This window comes from Branchiostoma belcheri, unplaced genomic scaffold, assembly GCF_001625305.1.
Source record: "Branchiostoma belcheri isolate BF01 breed outbred unplaced genomic scaffold, Haploidv18h27 scaffold143, whole genome shotgun sequence".
NCBI classification, from domain to species: Eukaryota; Metazoa; Chordata; class Leptocardii; order Amphioxiformes; family Branchiostomatidae; genus Branchiostoma; species Branchiostoma belcheri.
In genome coordinates, this window is record NW_017802858.1 from 91,060 (window position 1) to 103,129 (window position 12,070).

At 42.0% G+C, this 12,070-nt stretch overlaps 1 protein-coding gene across 1 annotated transcript in view; it reads left to right on the forward strand.

Annotated features, from left to right (window-relative positions):
* The first annotated feature begins 2,528 nt into the window (after positions 1-2,528).
* The window catches only part of LOC109464892 (rab effector MyRIP-like), a 129,979-nt gene continuing 120,437 nt past the window's right edge, over positions 2,529-12,070 (forward strand). The window contains exons 1-2 of the mRNA XM_019761987.1: positions 2,529-3,045; positions 4,411-4,536. Coding sequence (XP_019617546.1) covers positions 2,981-3,045; positions 4,411-4,536 — 191 coding nt within the window. The 5' untranslated portion in view covers positions 2,529-2,980. The remainder of the gene's footprint in view (positions 3,046-4,410; positions 4,537-12,070) is intronic.

Genomic DNA, 12,070 nt, shown 5'->3' on the forward strand with positions numbered 1-12,070 from the left:
GACTCATTGAAGTACACCTAGGCCAGCCCTTTATCTCATTAAGAGGAGGGCGCAAGGCAAGTAAAATGTAACAAGTAACTGTGTGCATCGGACATTAAACTTTCAATTTAATTCTGAAGTTTACCTAGCCTGCACAGTCAATTGTTTTGGTCTCTGTATAGAAACGCTGTACTGTTGCAAGAACTACCCAGGCAAAGCATTCTATGACAAAAACTGGAGTCATGACAGGAGCTTTAATCCTGAAGAGTTTACCTTTACCTGTACAGGTGAGGTCAGCACTACAGGTGGAAATAGGTCACGGGGTCAAGCACACCTACAGATGTCAAACAGTAGACAGAGCAAACAAACGGTGAAGGAAGGAAAACATGGAGCAAACTGATAAAGTGCAGCATGTTGTAGCCTCCATAGCCACTAGCATGCCAAAAACTGGGGGTGTTTCCAGGTGCTGTTTCCATGTTGGTTTTCTAGTTGGATTATATCCGAGGACCAACAAATTGAATTGCTACGGCCCGATGGCCTATTGTTAGCTACAGACAGAGCATGGCTAAGCAAGCTAAGATACAACCTAAAGCAGACTTTGTAAATATTTTTCCAGAGAAATACCCCAGCGTAACCTTAATCTCCAAGCAGATCTTTCGGTGGCTGCAAAAGACAGTATCAAATTGGCCAGGCTATATCCATTGCTCACCTGATGGCTTAGCTAGCCTCCATAGCATGCCAAAAACTGGGGGTTTTGGGGGTCTTCAGGGTCTTTGGGAGCTTTTATGTGCTATTTTCTGATTGCATATAGACCACATAGCCGGCCTGGTTGAATTACCATTTTTTTAACTGGGCTAATCAGAAAACAGCCGAAGACCACCAAACCCCCAGTTCTATAAGCCTGCTACGGAGGCTAATCAGAAAACAGCCGAAGACCACCAAACCCCCAGTTCTATAAGCCTGCTACGGAGGCTACCAATGGCTAATGGACACTCCTCTGGCCGATGAATACTGCCTTGCCACTGTATGATCTGCTTGGAGATTAGTATACCCTAGCATTCAAGTAGCCAGCAGGTCCCCTATATGCAGCATGTAGTCTTTTTAAGCCCATGTTTTCCCTACTGTAGCCTTTCAGTCTCCCATGATAGGAGCAGGCCATACCAATTCTGTTTCTTGGTTCTTAGTACTAAGAAGATACATTAAGTACAGAATAAACAGTGTTTTATATACCTCAGTGGTTTTCAAAAAGCAGACAAACACAGTCACTATACACACACTACAGTAGAATACTGAATAATTTTTTTTTTCACAACTATTCGTTTTTACCTGAGCCAACATTTCGGTGACTGTCTGCCACCTTCGTAATGACTAATAGTATATTCTGGCTATATTCTGTGCACTGGAGCTAGATCGATGTTACATGGTTCACTGTGCACTGAAGCTTGATGTCTGAAAATGTCTAGAATGGACGCCAGGAACCATGAACAAACTTGATATGGCCCAAGTGTACATATAGATTGCATCACAGCCCTACTGTAGTCTGCTAGACTTAACACAAGAAGTCACCGTTCCAAAAGTCCCATCGACCATGTAGCATCAGTCACTGTGGTTTTCAAAAAGCAGAGAAACATACTAAATATAATTCTGTAATTCACTACTTTTGTAGCAAACGTTCACAGTTTGAGAAAAATGGACATGTTCACGGAACTATATATTCACTGTGGCGACAGGTGCAGGAAAAAGAAAGTCCAGGAATTATTTGTTAACTGTAATGATAAGTTCAAGGTACAGAAATGACAGTGAAAAAAGAGACCACAACAGTACAGTGAAAATATCAGGAATTACAGTAATTATACACACTTTGGAGAATAGATCATTAGATGCCAAGAACCATGAACTAACTTGATATGGCCCAAGTGTACATATACATTGCATCATAGCCAGACTTCACAACACAAGAAGTCACCGTTCCAAAACACCCACCAACCATGTAGCATCACTGTTTGTATAGACACGCTGTTCGTCAAACCCACTGCACAAACACAAAAAAACGGCTTTAAACATTCCTGCGCCCAACTCCGTAACCGCTAGCAACAGCCAAAAACCGTAAAAATCCTTCAGAGCTGCCCGAAACCCCCACCTCGGACCTATGTGGGTACGTATACTGTGTCAACATACTGGTAGGGTAAAGAATTTTTATAGACTGTGGCAAGGTGTGGTGTTAGTGGCAGGATACGGGTGTTTGAACAAGACCCACTCTTCTCCGAAAAGCTGACAGAAGTTGTGCAAAGGAGTCACGATTCTTGAGATCCGTGGGGGACTTACTTTAGTTGTGTACTCTTGGGGCGGATGTTAACTTGAATGTGCGCACTTTTTTTGTCAAGTTTACCTGCAAGAAGGATTGCCAGTTTGTGGCTGCTATACTGGCTTCGGTGGATGCTCCTTTATTCGGAAGACTACCTTCAAAGTTTCTGTGGGATTTGTCTCCAAATTTTCGGTGGTGACGATAAGTCGTAATTCCGAAGACGTGTGACGTTTGTCTTGGCCTTGGAGTCTTCAGCTCACTTTGCAAGCCGAGGATTCTTACTGTGGCATGGCTATTTCTCGCCGTGATTGTTTCTCCTTTTGAAGATTGTCATAATTCCGAAGACGTGTGGCGTTTGTCTTGTCTTCAGCTCACTTTGCAAGCCGAGGATTCTTAGTGTGACTACTTCAATTCTTGCTGTGATCGTTGCTCCTTTTGAAGATTGATAAGGAAGGAAAGACTGTGAAAGTTTAGGAGGGGGAATTTCACGGACAAGTCCAAGATTAAGAAGGACTGTAACTGTTTTGATTTTATCACTTTGGGAGCCGAGGATTCTTACTGTGGCTACTTCTTGCCGTGATTGTTGCTCCTTTTGAGGATCTTAAGAAAGGAAGGACTGTGAAAGTTTCTGAGTAAGGATTTCACGGACAAGTCCAAGATTAAGAAAGACTGTAACTGTTGTGATTTTATCCATCGATGGAGGACTATACTTACCTTCAGGCCTTGCTAGCAGGCGACCTGTCACGGTTACCAAGGTTACGGTAAGATAAGGGCAATGCCGTCAGTTTTGCTGACATCTGAAACATTTTGATTCTCATGTGTACTGTTACTGTATCTTTGCCTGTCCACTATACTTTGTAAACATACATGTAGGGGGTTGCGTTTCTACCTTATATTGAAACTTTGAAACTTTATTTGAATAACGATTCGTCTTCCTGGTATTCACACACATTAGGCTATGACAAGAAATTATTTCCTTAAAACCAGCAAATTAAATTGTTGTGGCTTTACATAGTACTAGAAACTAGTACTAGAAAATAGCCCTTAAATGTGACCATATTCCACATTTCCCCATAACATATTCCCTGATTCTGTCCATCTGCCACACTGTCTCCTGCTACCCATTCCTTCCTTCCATCCCTCCAGCAGCCTTGAGACTAAAATGGGGCGCACCTCAAACCTGCAACACATTCTCTCCTTCTTTCCATCCAGCAAACCTGAAGGAAGAATTAAATGTACACTGAGCTGTATCTCTCCTGTAACACATTCTTTTCCTTCTGTCCATCCAACACACCTGAAGAATTTAATGTACACTGAGCTGTAACTCTCCTCTACACATTCTCTCCCTCTCTCCATCTAGCACACCTGAAGGAAGAATTGAATCTACACTAAGCTGTATCTCTCCTGTAATCCATTCTCTCATTCTCTCCAACATACCTGTTGTACACTGTATTCTATCTCTCCCGTGACACATTCTCACCTTCTGTCCATCTAACAATGCTATATCTTAAGAACTGATTGTACAGTGAGCTATATCTCTCCTGTAAAACATTCTCTCCTTCTTTTCATCTAGCACATGTGAAGGAAGAATTGACTGTACACTGAGCTGTATCTCTCCTCTACACATTCTCTTCCTCCCTCCATTCAGTACACCAGAACAAAGAATTATACAGTATTGGTAGTTACATGTTTTAAGTTAAAAGTTTAGATCCAACACAAAAAAAAAGTTCTCAGGAGTACTGAGGAAGACCGGAGAGGCTGGTCAAAAGCTCTTGGTGAGAGAACTGCTTTGTGTTGGATCTTAAGTTTTAACTTTAAACCTGAAGGAAGAATTGTATGTACACTGAGCAGTATCTCTCCTGTAGCCCATTCTCTCATTCCCTCCATCCAGCGTACACTGTATTTTATCTCTCCTATAACCCATTCCCTCCTTCCCTCCCTCCAGCACCCTTGAGACCAAGATGGGGCGCACCCTGAACCTGTCCCACCTGTCCTTTGGCACACCTGTTAACGACAAGCATACAATGAGCTGTATCTCTCCTGTAACACATTCTCTCGTTCCCTCCATCCAGCGTACACTGTATTTTATCTCTCCTATAACCCATTCCCTCCTTCCCTCCCTCCAGCACCCTTGAGACCAAGATGGGGCGCACCCTGAACCTGTCCCACCTGTCGGACGAGGAGGCTGCCCAGGTGCTGAAGGTTGTTCAGAGGGACTTCGAGCTACGCAGGAGGGAGAAGGAAAGACTCAGGTGAGATGACATACCTGCACATACCTGCACACGCCTGTACTCACCTGTATGAACTTAAGAAGGATGTCAGTCACTCTGTGTGTGTATACATGTGTGTGTATGTGTCACTGTGTGTTGTGTGTGTGTGTGTGTGTGTGTGTGTGTGTGTGTGTGCATGTGTGGATAGTGTTCAGCACCAAGGACAGGACTGGTATATTTGTGTGTGTGTGTGTGTGTGTGTGTGTGTGTGTGTGTGTGTGTGTGTGTGTGAGTGCATGCATGTTTTTGTGTGCCTGTGTGTGTGTGTGTGTGTGTATGTGTGTGTGTTTGTGTGTGTGTGTGCGTGTGTGTTTCTTTATGTGTGCGTGTGTGTGTGTGTGTATAGATAGTATTTGGCACCAAAGATAGGTGTATTTGTGTGTGTGTACATGGACAGTGAATCTGATGAATTTTAGAAAAGGAAAGACATTTATCATCAAACATAATATCACATAAGAATACAGTGACATACGCTTGGCATGTAGCTTGTAGGAGTAGTAGATGTACGTCACAAAACAGTAACAGTGTTTTTATAAAGCATAAGGTCAGTGTGTTCACATGACTAGGCACTAATCATCTGTAGAACGCAGCGTGACCTGGAGGTCATAAGGTCAGCAGGTCAAGTGACTGTTCCCTGGAGGATTGTGATTGGTCAACGATGAAACCTGACACCACCTGGGTCAAATTTCATGTAAAATGTTAATAACCTGTCAAGAAAGTTGTAAATATTATCAAACTTTTCAAGAGATAGAAACAACAGAAAATGAGTAACATTTTGTTCACTTTATGCTGACTCTTTAGTCATTATATTATTATGCTCTGATTCTTGAAGCGTAGACTCAGATAAAAGCCACTGTAAGTTATTTCTGGCCTGTAGGGGAAGTAATTATAACAGCCTCCAGTTTAATTCCGGACTTCCAGTTTAATTCCGGACTGGCCTCCCATATCTCAGCCACCTTACGCCCTGATGGGCTAAAATTGCAAACTATAGGTAAAAATGATGTAAGAAATACGTAGCCACCATCGATTGCCCCCTGGGGAATAATCTAAAGTTGCAACATTATGCATAATTATGCATAATTATGCATAATTATGCATAAGGTTTTGAAGGTTATGCATAATTATGCATAATGGTCAAGGGTTATGCATAATTCTTCAAACAGTTATGCATAATTGTTCATAAGGCTTGCTAGGGTTATGCATAATTATTGCATAACTGTTACTCAGGGTTATGCATAATTATGCATAATTATGCATAAGTGTTTTTAGGGTTATGCATAAATATGCATGATAGTTCTTAGTGCGTAATAATACACATGGGATTTTCCAAGTTACACCGTGGTTTTGCTGTCATATCATTGTTATGCTTGCAAAGTTAGATTGTGCCAGCCATGTTTGCAGCTGCAACAGCTCAAAGACCCTGTTTTCTCCTCATCCTCAGTCCCGTTACGTAGCAGGAAGCTTAAGCCGTCTGACCGTCCACAAAAGTCCCAATTTACATATGGGCAAAAACCTGACAGTATGGAAACTCTGTACATGCAGTACAAAAGTGCACGAAAACTGTACATCAACTTTTACCTAATAGTATGACATTGTGTAAATCTGACGACTACTCCAAGGAGCTTATAATGAGACCCTCTCAACGGTTTCGCCCCTTAAGGTACAAAATGTAAGTGGTGGGGGTATAACTGAATTTTGACGGCAACTGATGACCATGTCACCTGGTCCTTATTTGCATTCGCCTTCATTCAAAAATATGAATTTGCCCATGAGTCAACACTGTCCAGTGAGACTTAAATAGTTTGCATTTGTCCTGGTATCTGTATCTGTATAGCCGGTATAACCGCCTTTTGGCGTAACACACCAGTTGTCTCTAACATGTGGTAAAGATGCCATCAGGAATATTTCACAGGTGTGACATTGGGCGGGATCCCAGAGTCTAGGTTGTTAATCGCTATGATGAAGGGTGTTGCCTGTTGGTAACAGAATTCCCCCGAGGTGTGCCTGCAAGAATGGCTTTAGCTGCAGAGATGCTCATTCCCCAATTCTCGCATTGAACACAATATTTTTGCTCAGGTAACTGTTCAGACGCCGCTATAAGTCGTGTCTTATCCCTACGCATGACAAACTGTGGAGGAGACCGCCATGGCCTATTGTATTAAAGGCACACGTGAGGTCCACAAATGTAACCTGCACGTCCATTTTGGGAGAACTTTTAATTGATTTAGATTTTTGACAATAATCCAACATGCCCAGTTTTTGTATGCTCACTTGAGCACACAGTTNCTCCTGTAACACATTCTCTCGTTCCCTCCATCCAGCGTACACTGTATTTTATCTCTCCATAACCCATTCCCTCCTTCCCTCCCTCCAGCACCCTTGAGACCAAGATGGGGCGCACCTTGAACCTGTCCCACCTGTCGGACGAGGAGGCTGCCCAGGTGTTGAAGGTCGTGCAGCGGGACTTCGAGCTTCGCAGGAGGGAGAAGGAAAGACTCAGGTGAGATGACATACCTGCACATACCTGCACATGCCTGTACTCACCTGTAAGAACTTAAGAAGGATGTCAGTCACTTTGTGTGTGTATACATGTGTGTGTATGTGTCACTGTGTGTTGTGTGTGTGTGTGTGTGTGCATGTGTGGATAGTGTTCAGCACCAAGGACAGGACTGGTATATTTGTGTGTGTGTGTGTGTGTGTTTGTGTGTGTGTGTGTGTGAGTGCATGCATGTTTTTGTGTGCCTGTGTGTGTGTGTGTGTGTGTTTGTGTGTGTGTGTGTGCGTGTGTGTTTCTTTATGTGTGCGTGTGTGTGTGTGTGTGTAGATAGTATTTGGCACCAAAGATAGGTGTATTTGTGTGTGTGTACATGGACAGTAAATCTGATGAATTTTAGAAAAGGAAAGACATTTAGCATCAAACATAATATCACATAAGAGTACAGTGACATACACTTGGCATGTAGCTTGTAGGAGTAGTAAATGTAGGTCACAAAACAGTATTAAAAAAAACTGTGTTTTTATAAAGCATAAGGTCAGTGTGTTTGTTTGTTTGTTTGTTTGTTTATTCGATCTCCATTAGATTTACATGAAATCTATTCTTCCTGGAGTCGCAAAATTACAATGAAATAAATGTACAGAACAGAACAAAACAATGTACATGAAAGTAAAACCAACATAACAAAAGGTGTGAGTCTTAATCAAAAAAATAACATAACGCACACAACATTAACTGAAAACTGAACTTAAGTGAACGGGGAGAGGTCAGAGGTCATGGATGATCACATGACTAGGTACTAATAATGTGTAGAACGCAGCATGACCTGGAGGTCATAAGGTCAGCAGGTCAAGTGACTGTTCCCTGGAGGGTTGTGATTGGTCGATGATGAAACCTGACACCACCTGGGTCAAATTTCATGTAAAATGTTAATAACCTGTCACGAAAGTTGTCAAAAAACTTTCAGAGATGGAAACAACAGAAAATGACAAATATTTTTTATCATCTTATTTTGACTCTTATATCGTAATGCTTTGATTCTTAAACAGCAGACTCAGATAAAAGCCAATGTAAGTTATTTCTGGCCTATAGAGGAAGCAATTATATGAATAATGACTGGATAGGCAATTTCTTATGTAAGTCATTCTGACAATTTTAGATATATGGGATCATGTTTCAACAAAATTTGACCTGATTTGTCATCATACAGTTAAATTTGTTGCAGCTGTATATTAATGGTTGACTGCTACATTAAGTATAACCTACTAGGAAGTTAGAAATTAAGTCTCCATGTCATGGTTCATACAGATTGTTTTTTTGTATAAAGCTTTATCAGTGAAAGAGTAAGTTGTAATAAAATATGTTTCACAGTATATCCTAGAACCAGTATACCGGTATGTGTGTGTAGAACTTTGAGGGCCACTACGTAAGGGCCACTTGGCCATTTTGTATATACCAGGGTATCCCCTTTTTGGTTTTCCCTTAGGCCACACCAATTTAATTTCTTGGTTAACGGATCCGCCCACTTCATTTTTTTCTGATTTGCAAATAAAAATAAAAATTCAGAATCAACTGCAAAATGCTCATATTTTGCCCTGAACAGTTGAAAACAGTCCTTTTCATCCTAGTTGTTACAGTTATTCCACCTTTCAATGCATTGGTATCATTAAAAGTTCAAAATTCACTGATAAATTTTGAACCAGCCTGGTGTGTTGACTTCATGGCTTCTTTCGTACCATTTTGGGCCATAATAGGTGGTCCTAGGCCTGTTTTTTTTTTTTCGCCCGCCCGCTCCATTTTTTTCTAGAAGAATCCGTTAACCAAGAAACTAAATTGGTGTGGCCTTAGATAATTTTTTGTAATTGGACAGTCACAATAATTCTGTCTATATGGACCACCTATCCACACAGACAAGATTTTATCAGTCCCCTCAGTGGTCTTGTCATTGGTAGTTAGACTTCAGATATTGTGTTTTTGTTTTGTTTTTTGTTTGTTTCGCATAACCGGTAAACCGCCTTTAGGCGTAACACACCAGTTTTGTACATGTGCGTACATGTACAAGCTGTGTAAGACCGTACTGTAAGGAAGATCCCCTACTCTTTTTGATAAGTGCGGTGGGTTCTTTAACGAGCGTGGGGTGTGGCTCTCCCAAACACGGGACCTCCATTTAACGTCCTATCCGAGGGACATCCCTAACCGAAGCTAGGTACTCATTTCCACCTGAGTAAAGTGAGGAAAGTCGTGTAAAGTGCCTTTCCCAAGGGCACAAGATCGGTGACATGGGCAGGGTTTGAACCCGCGACCTCTCAGGTGTGAGCCGAACGCGCTACCGACTGCGCCACACTTTTTGCCCACCTGTTTATTCACCATGCGTCCCTGGTATGGCTGTTGAACCTGTAAATCTTGTGTGAGAATGTGAGATCATGACAGCGAGCTTGTGTTTACAAAGGAACTACTCAGACAGAGTTGAAGAAGTTGTCACTTGTCTAAATAGCAGGGTAATATCTCAGGAATGTTAGTACCTGTAAGTGTTTTTGAGTCATGTACAGTTGAACTTGGCAATGCCACTTATTCCTACTTAGTCTTATGATGGAATTTTTTTGCTGTTTTTCCTAGAACTATCAATGGTATTGTGGTAGTCATTGCAGCCAAGTAGAGGCAGGGGCTTCTTCACTACAGAACTTTTAACAAGGCTGTTTTTCTATTTAGGGCCTTCAGATTTTTAAAATTCTCAAATTTGAACACAAATTTGAACTTCTTTACAAAGGAACTACTCAGACAGAGTTGACAAAGTTGCTGTCTACACAGCAAGGTAATATCTCAGGAATGTTAGCACCTGTCAGTGTTTTTGAGTCATGTTCTGTTGAACTTGGCAATGCCACTTCTTCCTACCTAGTCTTATGAATCACTTTTTTGCTGTTTTTCCTAGAACTTATGGTAGGGTGGAACTCATCAAGTATAGTGGGGGGCATCTTCACTAGAGAGCTTCAAATAATACTGTTTTCTTATTTAGGGCCTTCAGATTTTTAATATTCAATCGATAGAATCCAATTTTTCAGAATCCTAAGAAAAGACAATAAGCACTTCTTTACAAAGGACCCGTTCAGACATAGTTAAAGAACTTGGTGCCTTTATAGCATGTCACTATGTCAGGAATGTTGGTACATGTGCTAAGTGTTTTTCAGTCACGCACTGTTGACAGCCTGAAAGCAAAACAAAATGAGGTTCAGCAAGAAGTAAACGCCCTGTCGCTCACAGTGGAGGATCATGTGAACAATCCCCAGCCTCAAGGAACTCCTGACCTGGAGAAGAAGATCGACTACCTGGAAAACCAGAGCAGGAGAAACAACATCGTGATTGACGGAGTAGCAGATGACAGCAAGGAAACATGGGCCGAAACAGAAGTCAAAGTACGTAACATCTTGACAAAACATCTACAACTGGACTCGAAAACTATTGAAATCGAGAGAGCCCACAGGAATGGTCCCTTCAAGAAAGAAGCTTCTCGCCCAAGGCAAATAGTTGCCAAGCTACTACGCTATAAGGACAAGCAAGTGATACTGAGCAGAGCAAGAACCAACCTCAAAAACACGCCCATCTTCGTCAATGAAGATTACTCAGAACTAGTGCGCAAAAGACGGGCCGAGCTGCTACCCGAAATGAAGGCGGCTAGGCTACGGGGGGACTACGCTGTAATCAGTTTTGACAGACTGATCATCAAAAAGAAAACGAATCAGGAAGTGTCTTAATTAAATCTATGTGTCATTTACGTAATGTTATTGTCTTTATTGTTCTAAGCTATAAATAATGACAACGTCAAATACTTCTGGGTCTACCAAACAAGGAACTCAAACTGCATTTTCATCATTAGAAAATCACAATCTGATTTTTGACCCTTTTTTTCTGAATGACGAAAACGACAATAGCACGCATTATACAGACGATTGGGACCCTGACGTAAACTTCTTAAGAAGCTTAGCAAACACTTCATGTCAGTACTATACAGAAATTCATTAATACTTGTGCAACACGACTAACCAAGAGTGGCATTTTCAATTCTACATTTAAATATTAGAAGCCTACCACGTCATCACGACCACTTCGTACATTACCTGTCCACCCTCCACCATGGATTTACAATTATTGGTCTCACTGAGACATGGCTGCAAGACACTACCGCATACTTGTACGATGTACCAAACTACACTTCATTACACAAATGTAGATTANTAAGTTAAAAGTTTAGATCCAACACGAAAAAAAAAGTTCTCAGGAGTACTGAGGAAGACCGGAGAGGCTGGTCAAAAGCTCTTGGTGAGAGAACTGCTTTGTGTTGGATCTTAAGTTTTAACTTTAAACCTGAAGGAAGAATTGTATGTACACTGAGCAGTATCTCTCCTGTAACCCATTCCCTCCTTCCCTCCATCCAGCACCCTTGAGACCAAGATGGGGCGCACCCTGAATTCGTCTCACCTGTCCTTTGGCACACCTGTTAACGACAAGCATACAATGAGCTGTATCTCTCCTGTAACACATTCTCTCGTTCCCTCCATCCAGCGTACACTGTATTTTATCTCTCCATAACCCATTCCCTCCTTCCCTCCCTCCAGCACCCTTGAGACCAAGATGGGGCGCACCTTGAACCTGTCCCACCTGTCGGACGAGGAGGCTGCCCAGGTGTTGAAGGTCGTGCAGCGGGACTTCGAGCTTCGCAGGAGGGAGAAGGAAAGACTCAGGTGAGATGACATACCTGCACATACCTGCACATGCCTGTACTCACCTGTAAGAACTTAAGAAGGATGTCAGTCACTTTGTGTGTGTATACATGTGTGTGTATGTGTCACTGTGTGTTGTGTGTGTGTGTGTGTGTGCATGTGTGGATAGTGTTCAGCACCAAGGACAGGACTGGTATATTTGTGTGTGTGTGTGTGTGTGTTTGTGTGTGTGTGTGTGTGAGTGCATGCATGTTTTTGTGTGCCTGTGTGTGTGTGTGTGTGTGTTTGTGTGTGTGTGTGTGTGTGT